Genomic DNA, 12131 nt, shown 5'->3' with positions numbered 1-12131 from the left:
TGTGAAATATCCTTTTCATATTTGGAGAAAACAGTCACAAACACTCCTCTTAGTAACGGTAATTCTAGGAAACCTGCTTGAAAATGGAAACATGGAGGATACATACAGCACTTCACATAGTATTTGGAGTCCGCTGTAATTCTTAACCAGTGTCTTATAAATGTTGAGTTTGTTAATCATACAGTGTTATGAGGGTGTGTCAATGTATGCAGTGTTATGAGGGTGTGACATAGTATTATACAGTGTTATAAGGGTGTGTCAGTGTATTAAAACAGTCTTGTGAGGGTGTGTCAGTGTATTCAGACAGTGTTTGGGGTGGGATGGTGGGTGTTGTGAAAATGTGACAATATATGCAGTGTTTTGAGGATGTGACAGTATATGCAGTGTTGTGAAGATGCGACAATACATGCAGTGTTGTGAAGATGCGACAATATGTGCAGTGTTGTCAACATGTGAGAATACATGCAGTGTTGTGAAGATATGACAATACATGCAGTGTACATGAAAGTAAGACTGAAGCTCTCGTGGTTTCAACCCAAGCCCGCCTGTCAAAGTGCACAACTGACAAAATCACCGTTGGAAGTGCAAACATCCCCTACTCTCCAGTCGTAAAATATCTTGGTGTCTTTTTAGATTCGGGACTAACGATGGAAGCTCACATAAGTTATTTGTGTAAAATCTGTCATCTACATCTTAAAAATATAGGAAATATCCGTCACCTCATCACGGAAGACACTGCTGCACTCCCAGTCCGTTCTCTGATTTTCTCTCGCATAGGTTACTGCAACAGCCTTCTCTGTGGTATTTCTAAAAGTCAAATCCAACGTCTACAGAAAATTCAGAATCACGCCGCTCGTATTGTCACTCACTCATCTTCATCATCCAGTGTCTCCTCTATCCTGACTTCTCTTCTTTGGCTCTGGGTCCAAGACTTTAAGATACTGTGTCTCACGTACAAATCTCTCCACAACTCCTCTCGAAAGTATTTCCAGAATCTTGTCAAGCCACACATCCCATCCCGCTCTCTTCTTCGTTCGGGTAGCAACTTACAGCTCGACATCTCAAGAATTAATCTAAAAGACTTTGGAGAACGCTCTTTCTCTCACAGTTCTGCAGTGCTCTGGAACTCTCTACCTCTCCCTGTGAAAACAGCTTCATCTTTCGATCTCTTTAAGTCATGTCTCAAAACACTTTTTTTCAAGCGCTATCTCTAATGTATTCTTTTCATCTTCACTGTGTACCAGCAATGCTTTTACCTCAGTTTGTACATATTTGTAAATTTTCTGTTGTTTACATCATATATTTCATACGTGTGCATCGTATTGGTGCCAAGGTAGACAGACAAACCAAACCGAGATCACTTATAGCAAAATTTGCGAGTAGTGATGACAAGATTGAAACTCTGCGACATCGGGATCATTTCCGAAGGTCCAACATCGGCGTTGCCAACGACCTAACTAAACAGCAGCGACAGAAGTTGTCTGAACTGAAAACTAAAGGTTTGTTCGGTTATTTTAAGAATGGCCAACTATTCACAAAACCACTCCATTCTTACATACACAACAAGGGGCGGAGATTGGCTCGCCCCCGAACAACGCCCTCCACATCCGGGATTCCACCCCCAGCCACGAACGTGACCTCAAATGAAGGCCACGACAGCCAAGAAGCAGCTACAACTGCCCCAGGGGAGACGTTGAGGTCACGTGACCTCCTACCACACAAAATGATGGACGAGGCATAGGGAGGCGGCCAGGCCCCAACAGTCGACACCCACTCCCCAGGTGCTACTACTTCCTCATGTTTTAAACAATTGCCTATCCTTATTTGGAATATAGACGGTTTAAGGTAAAAAATTAATGATAAAGGATTTATTGATTTCTTATCGAAATTCGACATAGTATGTCTCTTGGAAACATTTCTTGATAAAGAGATAAATATCCCCTGACTTTCTGCTTATGATGTTTATGTTGCAAATGCTCGTAGACTAGCTAGTGCGGGTAGACTATCAGGTGGTGTTTACATGCTAATTCATAAATCTATTGCTAAACACTGCCTACACTTGAACCTAGGTATACCAAATGTCATTGGCATCAGACTAGATAAATCTTTGACAAGAATGAGTAAGGACCTTGTACTGTTAGGAATGTATATACCCCCCACTGGCTCTCCCTTCTACCTCACCAAAGATCACCTGACAGCCTTAGACGAGGTAGAACAGTGGCTCACACACAACGCAGACGGCAGCTTTGAGACTGTAATGCGCGGAGACCTTAACGCACGGGTCGGGCTTAGTAACAACCCCCCTGAGACAGTTGACCAGCCGGGGATCAACAGAGCAGCGTTTCCCGAGGAGGAAAGTGTACCTCTCGATACGAGAAGCTCATGTGATTTAGCTGTAAATACCTTAGGGAGAAAATTACTTGACCTTTGTTTTACTCATGATTTGTACATATGTAATGGTAGATGCGCGGGAGATAGGGAGGGGAACTTTACTTATATATCAGAAGCTGGTTCGAGCGTTATTGACTATTTCATTGCATCTGTAAATATTCATTTACATTGTGAATACTTAACGGTGCACTCGAGAGTTGAATAGAAGCACATGCCTGTTAGTTTGATGTTAAACTTAGATGCAGATGTGACTGCACCTGTAGATAGCAGTGGTGGTAAGGATAATGAAGGTTCAACTCAATATATATGGAACACAGAAAATGAACAAACGTTTCTAGACACACTGTGTGAGCGCCTACCGGCTCTTGATGATTTAGTAGATTTAGTTAATGTTGATGTTAATAACGCACTTGATCTATTTGTCAAACACGTTTTGAAATCGGCAGATGTGTTTAAAAACACACCCTATAAGCAATTAAAGGTGGCTTCTATACTAGCAGATGTCAGTATGCTAAGCGAGAGGCTAAAAGAGAACTTAGGCGTTATAGAAACACTAAATCAGCCATCAGTAGACGTAAATACTGTGAACTGAGGAATAATTATAAATATGAATGTAGAAAAGCTAAGGTCTCATTTCAGCAAAAGAAAAGTTCTAAGTTAAAATCTTCCATCCATAACACTTCTGCGTTCTGGAAAGAGCTGAGAAGTCTGAATGATACAAAGAGCCCACGTTGTCCACTAGACAAATCTTTACTGTATAATCATTTTAAAGGGTTGTTCAAACCTAGAAATCTAGCTGACGATACCACTGAGAATGATGTTTTCTGTCCTGATGTGAATATTCCTTTAAATGATATTGATAGCTATATTCTTGAGTCTTCTATCACTGATGAGGAAATATGTTCATGTCTTTCCCATCTGAAAAATGGCAAGTCAGCGGGTAGTGATGGTGTAATTACTGAGCTGTTGAAATCATCTAAGCATGTTATTATGCCCTTTTTAAAGGTATTGTTTAATAAGATTTTTGATACAGGCATTTTCCCATGGCTTGGACGAAAGCAATAGTTATTCCTTTACATAAAAAGGGCGATCGCAAAAACCCAGATAATTACAGAGGGATTTCAATACTGTGCATATTAAGTAAATTATATACGTCCATTTTAAATGTCCGCATCAGAACCTGGGCAAATATAAGGAGTAAAATTCCCGAAACACAAGCTGGTTTTAGACAAGGGTACTCTACGATTGATCATATTTTTACTTTACATGGTCATATAGAAAAATGTCTAATTAAGAAAAGGAAAAAGTTATATGTTGCTTTTATTGATTTTAGAAAAGCCTTTGACTCAATTGACCGTCCGAAGTTATACAAGTGCTTATTCAAATCTGGTCTTCAGGGGAAAATGCTATCTGCTATCATGAGTATATATAGTTCAGTAACAGCTTGTGTTAGAGGTTATAATGGGTATACTGAATATTTTGATTGTCCAATTGGTTTAAAGCAAGGTTGTGTTCTTAGCCCCGTATTGTTTTCCTTTTTCATTAATGGATTATCAGATGACATATCTAGATATGGCAAATATGGAGTGCAGTTATTTCCCGACCTATTAGGAATAATGTTACTTATGTTTGCAGATGATGTTCTTATATCTGATACAATTACAGGCTTACAGAATCAACTTAATATACTGCACAATTACTCTGAATATTCAAGTCTAGGGGTAAATTTAGACAAGACAAATATAGTTGTTTTTAGAAGGGGAGGGCGCTTAGCAAGGAATGAAAAGTGGTTTTTAAATGGCCAGCCAATAACAACATTAAGTACTTATAAATATCTGGGAGTTGTATTTTCGTCAAAATTCAAAATGAGAAATTGCATCACTGATTTAGCATTGATGGAAGTATTAAGTAATTTAAATGGAATTGGAATAATAGACCCCAGTGTGTACTTCAAAATTTTTGATGCCCAGATACAGCCGATATTACTGTACGGAGCAGAAATCTGGGGAATGCATAGATTTTATGAAATAGAAAAGGTCCATTTTTTAGCCTGCAAACGTTTCTTGAATGTCAGCCCTCAAACACCTACTGCTATTGTATATGGCGAATGTGGAAGATATCCTCTCTATATAAACGCATTGTGTAAAACTGTGAAATATTGGGTAAAGGTTATTCATATGCATGAAGATAGAATCCCCTTGAAAGTGTACAAAATGCAAGTGTATTACGATAACTGTGGCTACAAGACATATGCTTCTTATATAAGAGAAATACTTTTTGCACATGGGTTTGGTTACGTCTGGATGTCCCAGACAGTTGGTGACGCAGATTTATTTTTAAGTAGATTCAAGACTGTTGCAATCAATATATTTTTTCAATCATGGAACAGTACATTGAATAACAGTTCACAATACCATATGTACCGTGAGTTTAAAAGTCTGTTAACTCCAGAAAAATATTTATCATGTATATTGGACAAAAAGTTTCGAAATATTTTGACCAAATTCCGATGTGGATTATTAAGGCTAAAGTATAATGAAGGTAGATGGTTGAATGTTGAGGTTGCTGAACGTAGTTGCCCTCTGTGTAATCTAGGTGTAGAAGACGAGTACCATTTCATCTTTATATGTACTGAATATAACGCACTAAGATTAAAATACTTGCCATGTATATATCAGAAACAACCAAACTACTATAAATTTAAGTCTCTGTTATCAACGAACAATGAAACAACTTTAAGAAATTTATGTAAATATATCTATCATGCTTATAAAAGCAGGACAATCAAACTCCAATAATTTTTCTTCAAACCACAGGTTCGTACATTTTAACCATATATTTACATTTGTGTGTATATATGTTTATATCACAATGTTATATTTATAGTGACAAGAATCTGTTAATACAATCCACATGTACCATTAATATGTATACCCTGTAATAATTAACTTATATTTGTAACAATTGTGTGTATATTGTATATGGGCCTGTGGCCTACGTACGGAATAAAAATACTTGACTTGACTTGTATTGTTATGCCCATTGAGCAGGTGCCTAGCGCGTGGAGTTGTGTGCTTTACAAGCACTCTTATTATTATTATTATTTACAGATTAGAATGAAAATGCAGCAGAGAGGGTTCGGGTGATCCTGGCACAGTCAGGCTGGTCAAGCTCATCATCAGCTCAGGGCCCTCGCCCCCTCTACACGCAGCCCAGACAGCGAATGGGACTTCTTCCAGGAAACACTGCCTAGTCGAACCCACCAAGAACTTTTCGGAGAATATGAAGGCTCCCCAACACTGCAGCCTTCTGCATTACCCAGATTGTCAGAAGGGCTGTGCTCCCGGTGGAGAACCCGGGCACTCTCCTCATCTGCGCCAAGAGATCAGGAGGTACCAAACCAAGGGCACCGAGAACAATGGGGAGCCTGACGACAGTGTACTTGGGATGCAAGCGAGACATTTCAAAGGCGAGGTCCGCATATTTATCATGCTTTTCCTGAATCTTGCCAATCACATTGCTGTCAAAAGGGACAGAAAATTCAATGATATAAATAATTTCATTGGCTTTATCAAAAAGGACAAGGTTTGTTGGCTGGAATTCGTCTCAGGCTGTATATTGGCCTATTCCAGAGAAGTTTGTCGCTGTCATTTTCCAGGACGCCCTGGACATGCTCAGGGTCGTACCATGGATGGACCTCGGAGTCAAAGCCACAGGCATGGCAGAGACGATAATAAAAGCAGCGAGCCATGCCATCATGTCTTTTAAGATATGCTGTTTGTGCCAAGGAGGGGCATCCACTGACAAGGTGTTGGACAGTCTCTGTAAATTGATTGCAAAGACGACATTTCATATTGATATTTTCTTTAAGAATCACATTCTGGCGATTGCGAGTGGGAAGTGACTGGTCCTGAGCAGCAAAAAGGAAGCCCTCAGTTTCACATTTGAGACCAGCCGACTTCATCCAGGGCAGACTTGGTGAAAGACTTCACCTGGTTTACTCCCATCACTGTACCGTCCAGCAGTACATCGCCATCAACAAAATCAACGTCAAATTTCAAATTGTCTCCAACAACCTTGGCACGCTTAAAGTAGCTGTGGAATTCCTTGCTTTCATCATGAATCTTGACGTGCATCACCAGAGGATCATCTGACAAATAAATATGTGCGAAAGTACACAATAAAATTCTGTCATGAAGAGCTTCCACATTAATCAAACCCCGACCTCCCGAATTGATTGGCATATATAAACGATTAAGAGAGGAGCGAGGGTGGTGTGCTCTGTTATCAGACATGATCCTTCTGGTCAGGCGGTCAAGACTCTGATTGTCCAATCAACTACTCCAAAGGAGTAGGAGAGGACTGGCACAGCAAAAGTATTGGTGGCTTTGACTTTGTTTCGAGCATTTAGCTCTCGAGTAGTCGCTCAGGGAGGTCAATACACTGAAGAGACTTCAGAATCCATTCGTGAGGGACAGAGTCGTATGCCTTTTTGTAGTCTATCCAGCACATGGAGAGGTTGCGGTGGTATGTTTTAGCCTCTTCCAAAATCATTTTCTGTACAAGAAGTTGATCCTTGCACCCCCAACATCCCTTTCTCGCCCCCTTCTGCTCTCTGTAAATTATCTCATTGGAAGAGCAGTAACATGACACGAGGTTTGACAAACACCCTGTGAATAATTTATATTGAGTATTTAGACATGTGATAGGGCGGAAGTTTTTGGGATCCGTCAAGTCTCTTTTTTTGGGAAGGAGTATTGTGCGACCTTTGCAGAACCATGGAGGAACATCACCTGTATCCACAAGAGAATTGAAACAGTGAAGGAGTGGTGCTTGGACACAGGGAAACAGTTTCCAATACCGGTTTCGAATGCCATCAGGCCCTGGAGATGTATTAGATTTGGACTTTTTAATGACACTTTTCAGGCAATCTGGTGAGATGTAACACACAAACGACCTAGCTACTTTCTCATGCGTTGCATGGTCATAATCACTGACCCATGGTGCCTCCAGGTTACAGTTGCCGGGTACAGACCACAACTGTTTCCAGAACCTTTCATTGGCAGCCATGGGAGGCCGTTTATCATGCTCACCATCACCACTTGTTTTAAGTTGCCTATAGAATTGCTTTTCATTATTTTTTAAAAGTTTATTTTGTTTGATAAATTTGTTTCTCTTTTCCCATTTTTTCTTTCTTTCAGTCCAAATTTTTATTTTTGCCTTAAGGGAATCGACAATTTGGAGAAGTACCTTTTCTTTTGTTGTTTTGTACTGTAATTTTAATTTTCTCCAAATTGCCTTTTGTCGTTTAGACATGGGATTCCCTGATGATCTTAATTTCAGGCACAGCTCTATCCAGGAAATATATTTTCTAGTTTCTGTTAATTTCACTTGAAACCGGTTTTTTCTTGGTTTATTGTTAGTAGTATCAGAAGACTTTTCTTTGGAAACTGTGTGAAGTTCCTCCAAGGTTCGAGCGGCAGCATAGATACAACAATTTACTTCATGTAATGAACAGTCCACAGGAAGTTTTAAAGAGATAATTTCATTAAGTAAATCAATTTCATTTTTGGGAAAAGACATGTTAAGTTGTTTAATTGGCCTCCATTTCTCTAAAGGTAAATCACAAATTTCCTCATAAATAGAAGTAAACAAAATATAAACAGGATTTTCGGTAAGGTCTGCAACTGAAGAAGAGGAAGAGTGAGGGTCCAAAATTTCGGGGCCAACTGGCTCTTTCTCGGAAGAGTTTCCACCAGGAAGAGGAAAGAGGTTGACGCGGATGTCCATCAGAAGTTTTGGGTCTGCTGCCACTTGAGCATTTTGCTCTTGCAAAGGTTCCTAACGGGCACCAGTTGTGGGTTGAACTGGCTCACGGGGCATAAGATGTTTTAGCCGCCGGAGTTCATCTCGGAGATTTTGCTCCGTCAGGTAAGCATACATGGGCATGGCATTGTCCCAATGCAGCTTAAGCGACTTGCCGTTAATTCGTGGATTTTCAGGCCATCCAGTCGCTTTCGCACACTCTAGTAGTGTGGATTTTAGATGTTGTGACCAAGATATTCTTGGTCGGGTTCTGTGCCTTCCCCTGGGGCAAGTCCCATCTCCAGTGTGGTTGGTGTCACTACCGGAGGAAGGCTGACTGGGCTGCGGAGTTGTAAGATGTTTTTCTCCTTGTTTGTCTGTAACCCAGTAAAAACCAGCTTCGGGGGGTCAGCCCTAACTGGGTGATGTACGTTCAGTTCAGGGAATAAAATTCCCCTATCTAGGCCCACCACGGAGAGGCGTACATCATCAGGCCCTTATTATTATTATTATTATTTTTTACAGATTAGAATGAAAATGCAGCAGAGAGGGTTCGGGTGATCCTGGCACAGTCAGGCTGGTCAAGCTCATCATCAGCTCAGGGCCCTCGCCCCCTCTACACGCAGCCCAGACAGCGAATGGGACTTCTCCCAGGAAACACTGCCTAGTCGAACCCACCAAGAACTTTCCGGAGAATATGGAGGCTCCCCAACACTGCAGCCTTCTGCATTACCCAGATTGTCAGAAGGGCTGTGCTCCCGGTGGAGAACCCGGGCACTCTCCTCATCTGCGCCAAGAAATCAGGAGGTACCAAACCAAGGGCACCGAGAACAATGGGGAGCCTGACGACAGTGTACTTGGGATGCAAGCGAGACATTTCAAAGGCGAGGTCCGCATATTTATCATGCTTTTCCTGAATCTTGCCAATCACATTGCTGTCAAAAGGGACAGAAAATTCAATGATATAAATAATTTCATTGGCTTTATCAAAAAGGACAAGATCAGGTTTGTTGGCTGGAATTCGTCTCAGGCTGTATATTGGCCTATTCCAGAGAAGTTTGTCGCTGTCATTTTCCAGGACGCCCTGGACATGCTCAGGGTCGTACCATGGATGGACCTCGGAGTCAAAGCCACAGGCATGGCGGAGACAATTATTATTATTATTTTTTTTTACAGATTAGAATGAAAATGCAGCAGAGAGGGTTCGGGTGATCCTGGCACAGTCAGGCTGGTCAAGCTCATCATCAGCTCAGGGCCCTCGCCCCCTCTACACGCAGCCCAGACAGCGAATGGGACTTCTCCCAGGAAACACTGCCTAGTCGAACCCACCAAGAACTTTCCGGAGAATATGGAGGCTCCCCAACACTGCAGCCTTCTGGATTACCCTGATTGTCAGAAGGGCTGTGCTCCCGGTGGAGAACCCGGGCACTCTCCTCATCTGCGCCAAGAGATCAGGAGGTACCAAACCAAGGGCACCGAGAACAATGGGGAGCCTGACGACAGTGTACTTGGGATGCAAGCGAGACATTTCAAAGGCGAGGTCCGCATATTTATCATGCTTTTCCTGAATCTTGCCAATCACATTGCTGTCAAAAGGGACAGAAAATTCAATGATATAAATAATTTCATTGGCTTTATCAAAAAGGACAAGATCAGGTTTGTTGGCTGGAATTCGTCTCAGGCTGTATATTGGCCTATTCCAGAGAAGTTTAAAAGCATCATTTTCCAGGACACCCTGGACATGTTCAGGGTCATACCATGGATGGACCTCGGAGTCAAAGCCACAGGCATGGCGGAGACGATAATAAAAACAGCGAGCCATGCCATCATGTCTTTTGAGATATGCAGTTTGTGCCAAGGAAGGGCATCCACTGACAAGGTGTTGGACAGTCTCTGTAAATTCATTGCAAAGACGACATTTCATATTGATATTTTCTTTAAGAATAACATTCTGGCGATTGCGAGTGGGAAGTGACTGGTCCTGAGCAGCAAAAAGGAAGCCCTCAGTTTCACATTTGAGACCAGCCGACTTCATCCAGGCGAAGGAGTCGGTTGGATTGCTGTTCTGTTCCACACACTGCATGTAAACACGATGCAATGGCTTCTCAGACAGCTTCTCCACAAAGGACCGACTCTGGGCAGACTTGGTGAAAGACTTCACCTGGTTTACTCCCATCACTGTACCGTCCAGCAGTACATCGCCATCAACAAAATCAACGTCAAATTTCAAATTGTGTCCAACAACCTTGGCACGCTTAAAGTAGCTGTGGAATTCCTTGCTTTCATCATGAATCTTGACGTGCATCACCAGAGGATCATCTGACAAATAAATATGTGCAAAAGTACACAATAAAATTCTGTCATGAAGAGCTTCCACATTAATCAAACCCCGTCCTCCTGAATTGATTGGCATATATAAACGATTAAGAGAGGAACGAGGGTGGTGTGCTCTGTTATCAGACATGATCCTTCTGGTCAGGCGGTCAAGATTCTGGATGTCTTGTTTTGTCCAATCAACTACTCCAAAGGAATAGGAGAGGACTGGCACAGCAAAAGTATTGGTGGCTTTGACTTTGTTTCGAGCATTTAGCTCTGAACTCCAGATTTTCTTTAAACGAGATTTATACTCGGCCCGAAGTTTATCTTGAATCAGGGCATTCTGGAGCTTGTCTCGAACTTGCATTCCAAGATAGGTGTAGGCCTGATCTTCCACAAGATGCTCAATAACTCCTCCCCCTTGTAACTTGACCGATCCATCATTAGTTACCTTGCCACGTTTCAAATGAAGAGTATTACATTTGTCGAGTCCAAACGTCATGCCTATATCATTAGAGACGGACTCGACAAGGAGAACCTGTTCTTTCAAATTGGTCTCTCCCTTGGCAAGGAGCTCGATGTCATCCATGTAGAGGAGATGAGTAAGAGGTGTTGGGGATCTGTGCTGAGGAGGTCCGGGATGATAGCCCTCCTCCCTATTGAGCAGAAAACTCAAAGGATTCAGAGACAGACAAAAAAGCAATGGACTAAAGGAGTCTCCCTGGAAAATTCCCCTTCTAATTGGAATAGATTCCGAAGTCTGCACCTGCCCTTGTGAGTACATCTCAAGTTGAGTCGACCAGCAACTCATTAAAGACTTGAGTAAATCAAGTAGTCGCTCAGGGAGGTCAATACACTGAAGAGACTTCAGAATCTATTCGTGAGGGACAGAGTCGTATTATTATTATTATTATTATTATTATTATTATTATTATTGTTATTATTACCTAGTATATTGACAAAAATCTACTCAGAGATGCATGCATTAAAAGAGCGGAGGTAGTGTATTTCCAGCCATAAAAGCATGTTTCTTGTCACTTCGTTCCCATCAGAAATTAAGAAAATTGGCAAAGTTTCAAAGTGCAGGCAAATTTTGATTTCGGAATAGAAATATGAACTAAAACAAAATGGATGTACCGTCTACTCATTCTAAAATAAATAAGACATATATCAGATCACAAATGATTGTATGACCATCAGTTTGGCTTCAGGGAATGCACCACTGCCAGGAGAGTTTCTGTGAGTGTACCCTCATGGAAGAAAAAAAATTGTTAAAGGTCACCTACAACGTAAAACACAACTTTGCAGATTCTGATACTTTCAGTATGGACCGAAATCGCAGTTCAAATGATTCACTAATTTTACCACCAGGGTAAAAAGTGGTTTCAACAGCTATGCTGTGCTGTGCTCATAAAACATGTGCGGTGGACAGGTTTGTGGACCTTGAAACAGTATGCCTGCCCGAAGTATGAGGTCGGAGCAGTAGTAGTCTAATCTTGGTTGTGTACTCAAACAAGTAAATAATCTACTCATTACTTAAAAAAGACCTGTTGATTGGGATAAGCAGACTGTCACAGAGAAGACTCAGTGTCTGCTTTACTGACACTTATATGTCTGTC

At 41.5% G+C, this 12131-nt stretch overlaps 2 protein-coding genes across 5 annotated transcripts in view; both read left to right on the top strand.

Annotated features, from left to right (window-relative positions):
• The window catches only part of LOC137255964 (uncharacterized), a 107559-nt gene that overhangs the window by 68868 nt on the left and 26560 nt on the right, over positions 1–12131 (top strand). The gene's annotated exons all lie outside the window — the stretch shown is intronic.
• Positions 4287–5189, top strand: LOC137256381 (uncharacterized). The gene has a single exon (XM_067794210.1). It carries the CDS (start codon positions 4287–4289, stop codon positions 5187–5189), a length of 903 nt encoding a protein of 300 aa, XP_067650311.1.

Source organism: Haliotis asinina, chromosome 11 (assembly GCF_037392515.1).
Source record: "Haliotis asinina isolate JCU_RB_2024 chromosome 11, JCU_Hal_asi_v2, whole genome shotgun sequence".
NCBI classification, from domain to species: Eukaryota; Metazoa; Mollusca; class Gastropoda; order Lepetellida; family Haliotidae; genus Haliotis; species Haliotis asinina.
Note: the sequence above shows the minus strand (reverse complement) of the source record. Positions and strands in the feature narration are given on the sequence as shown.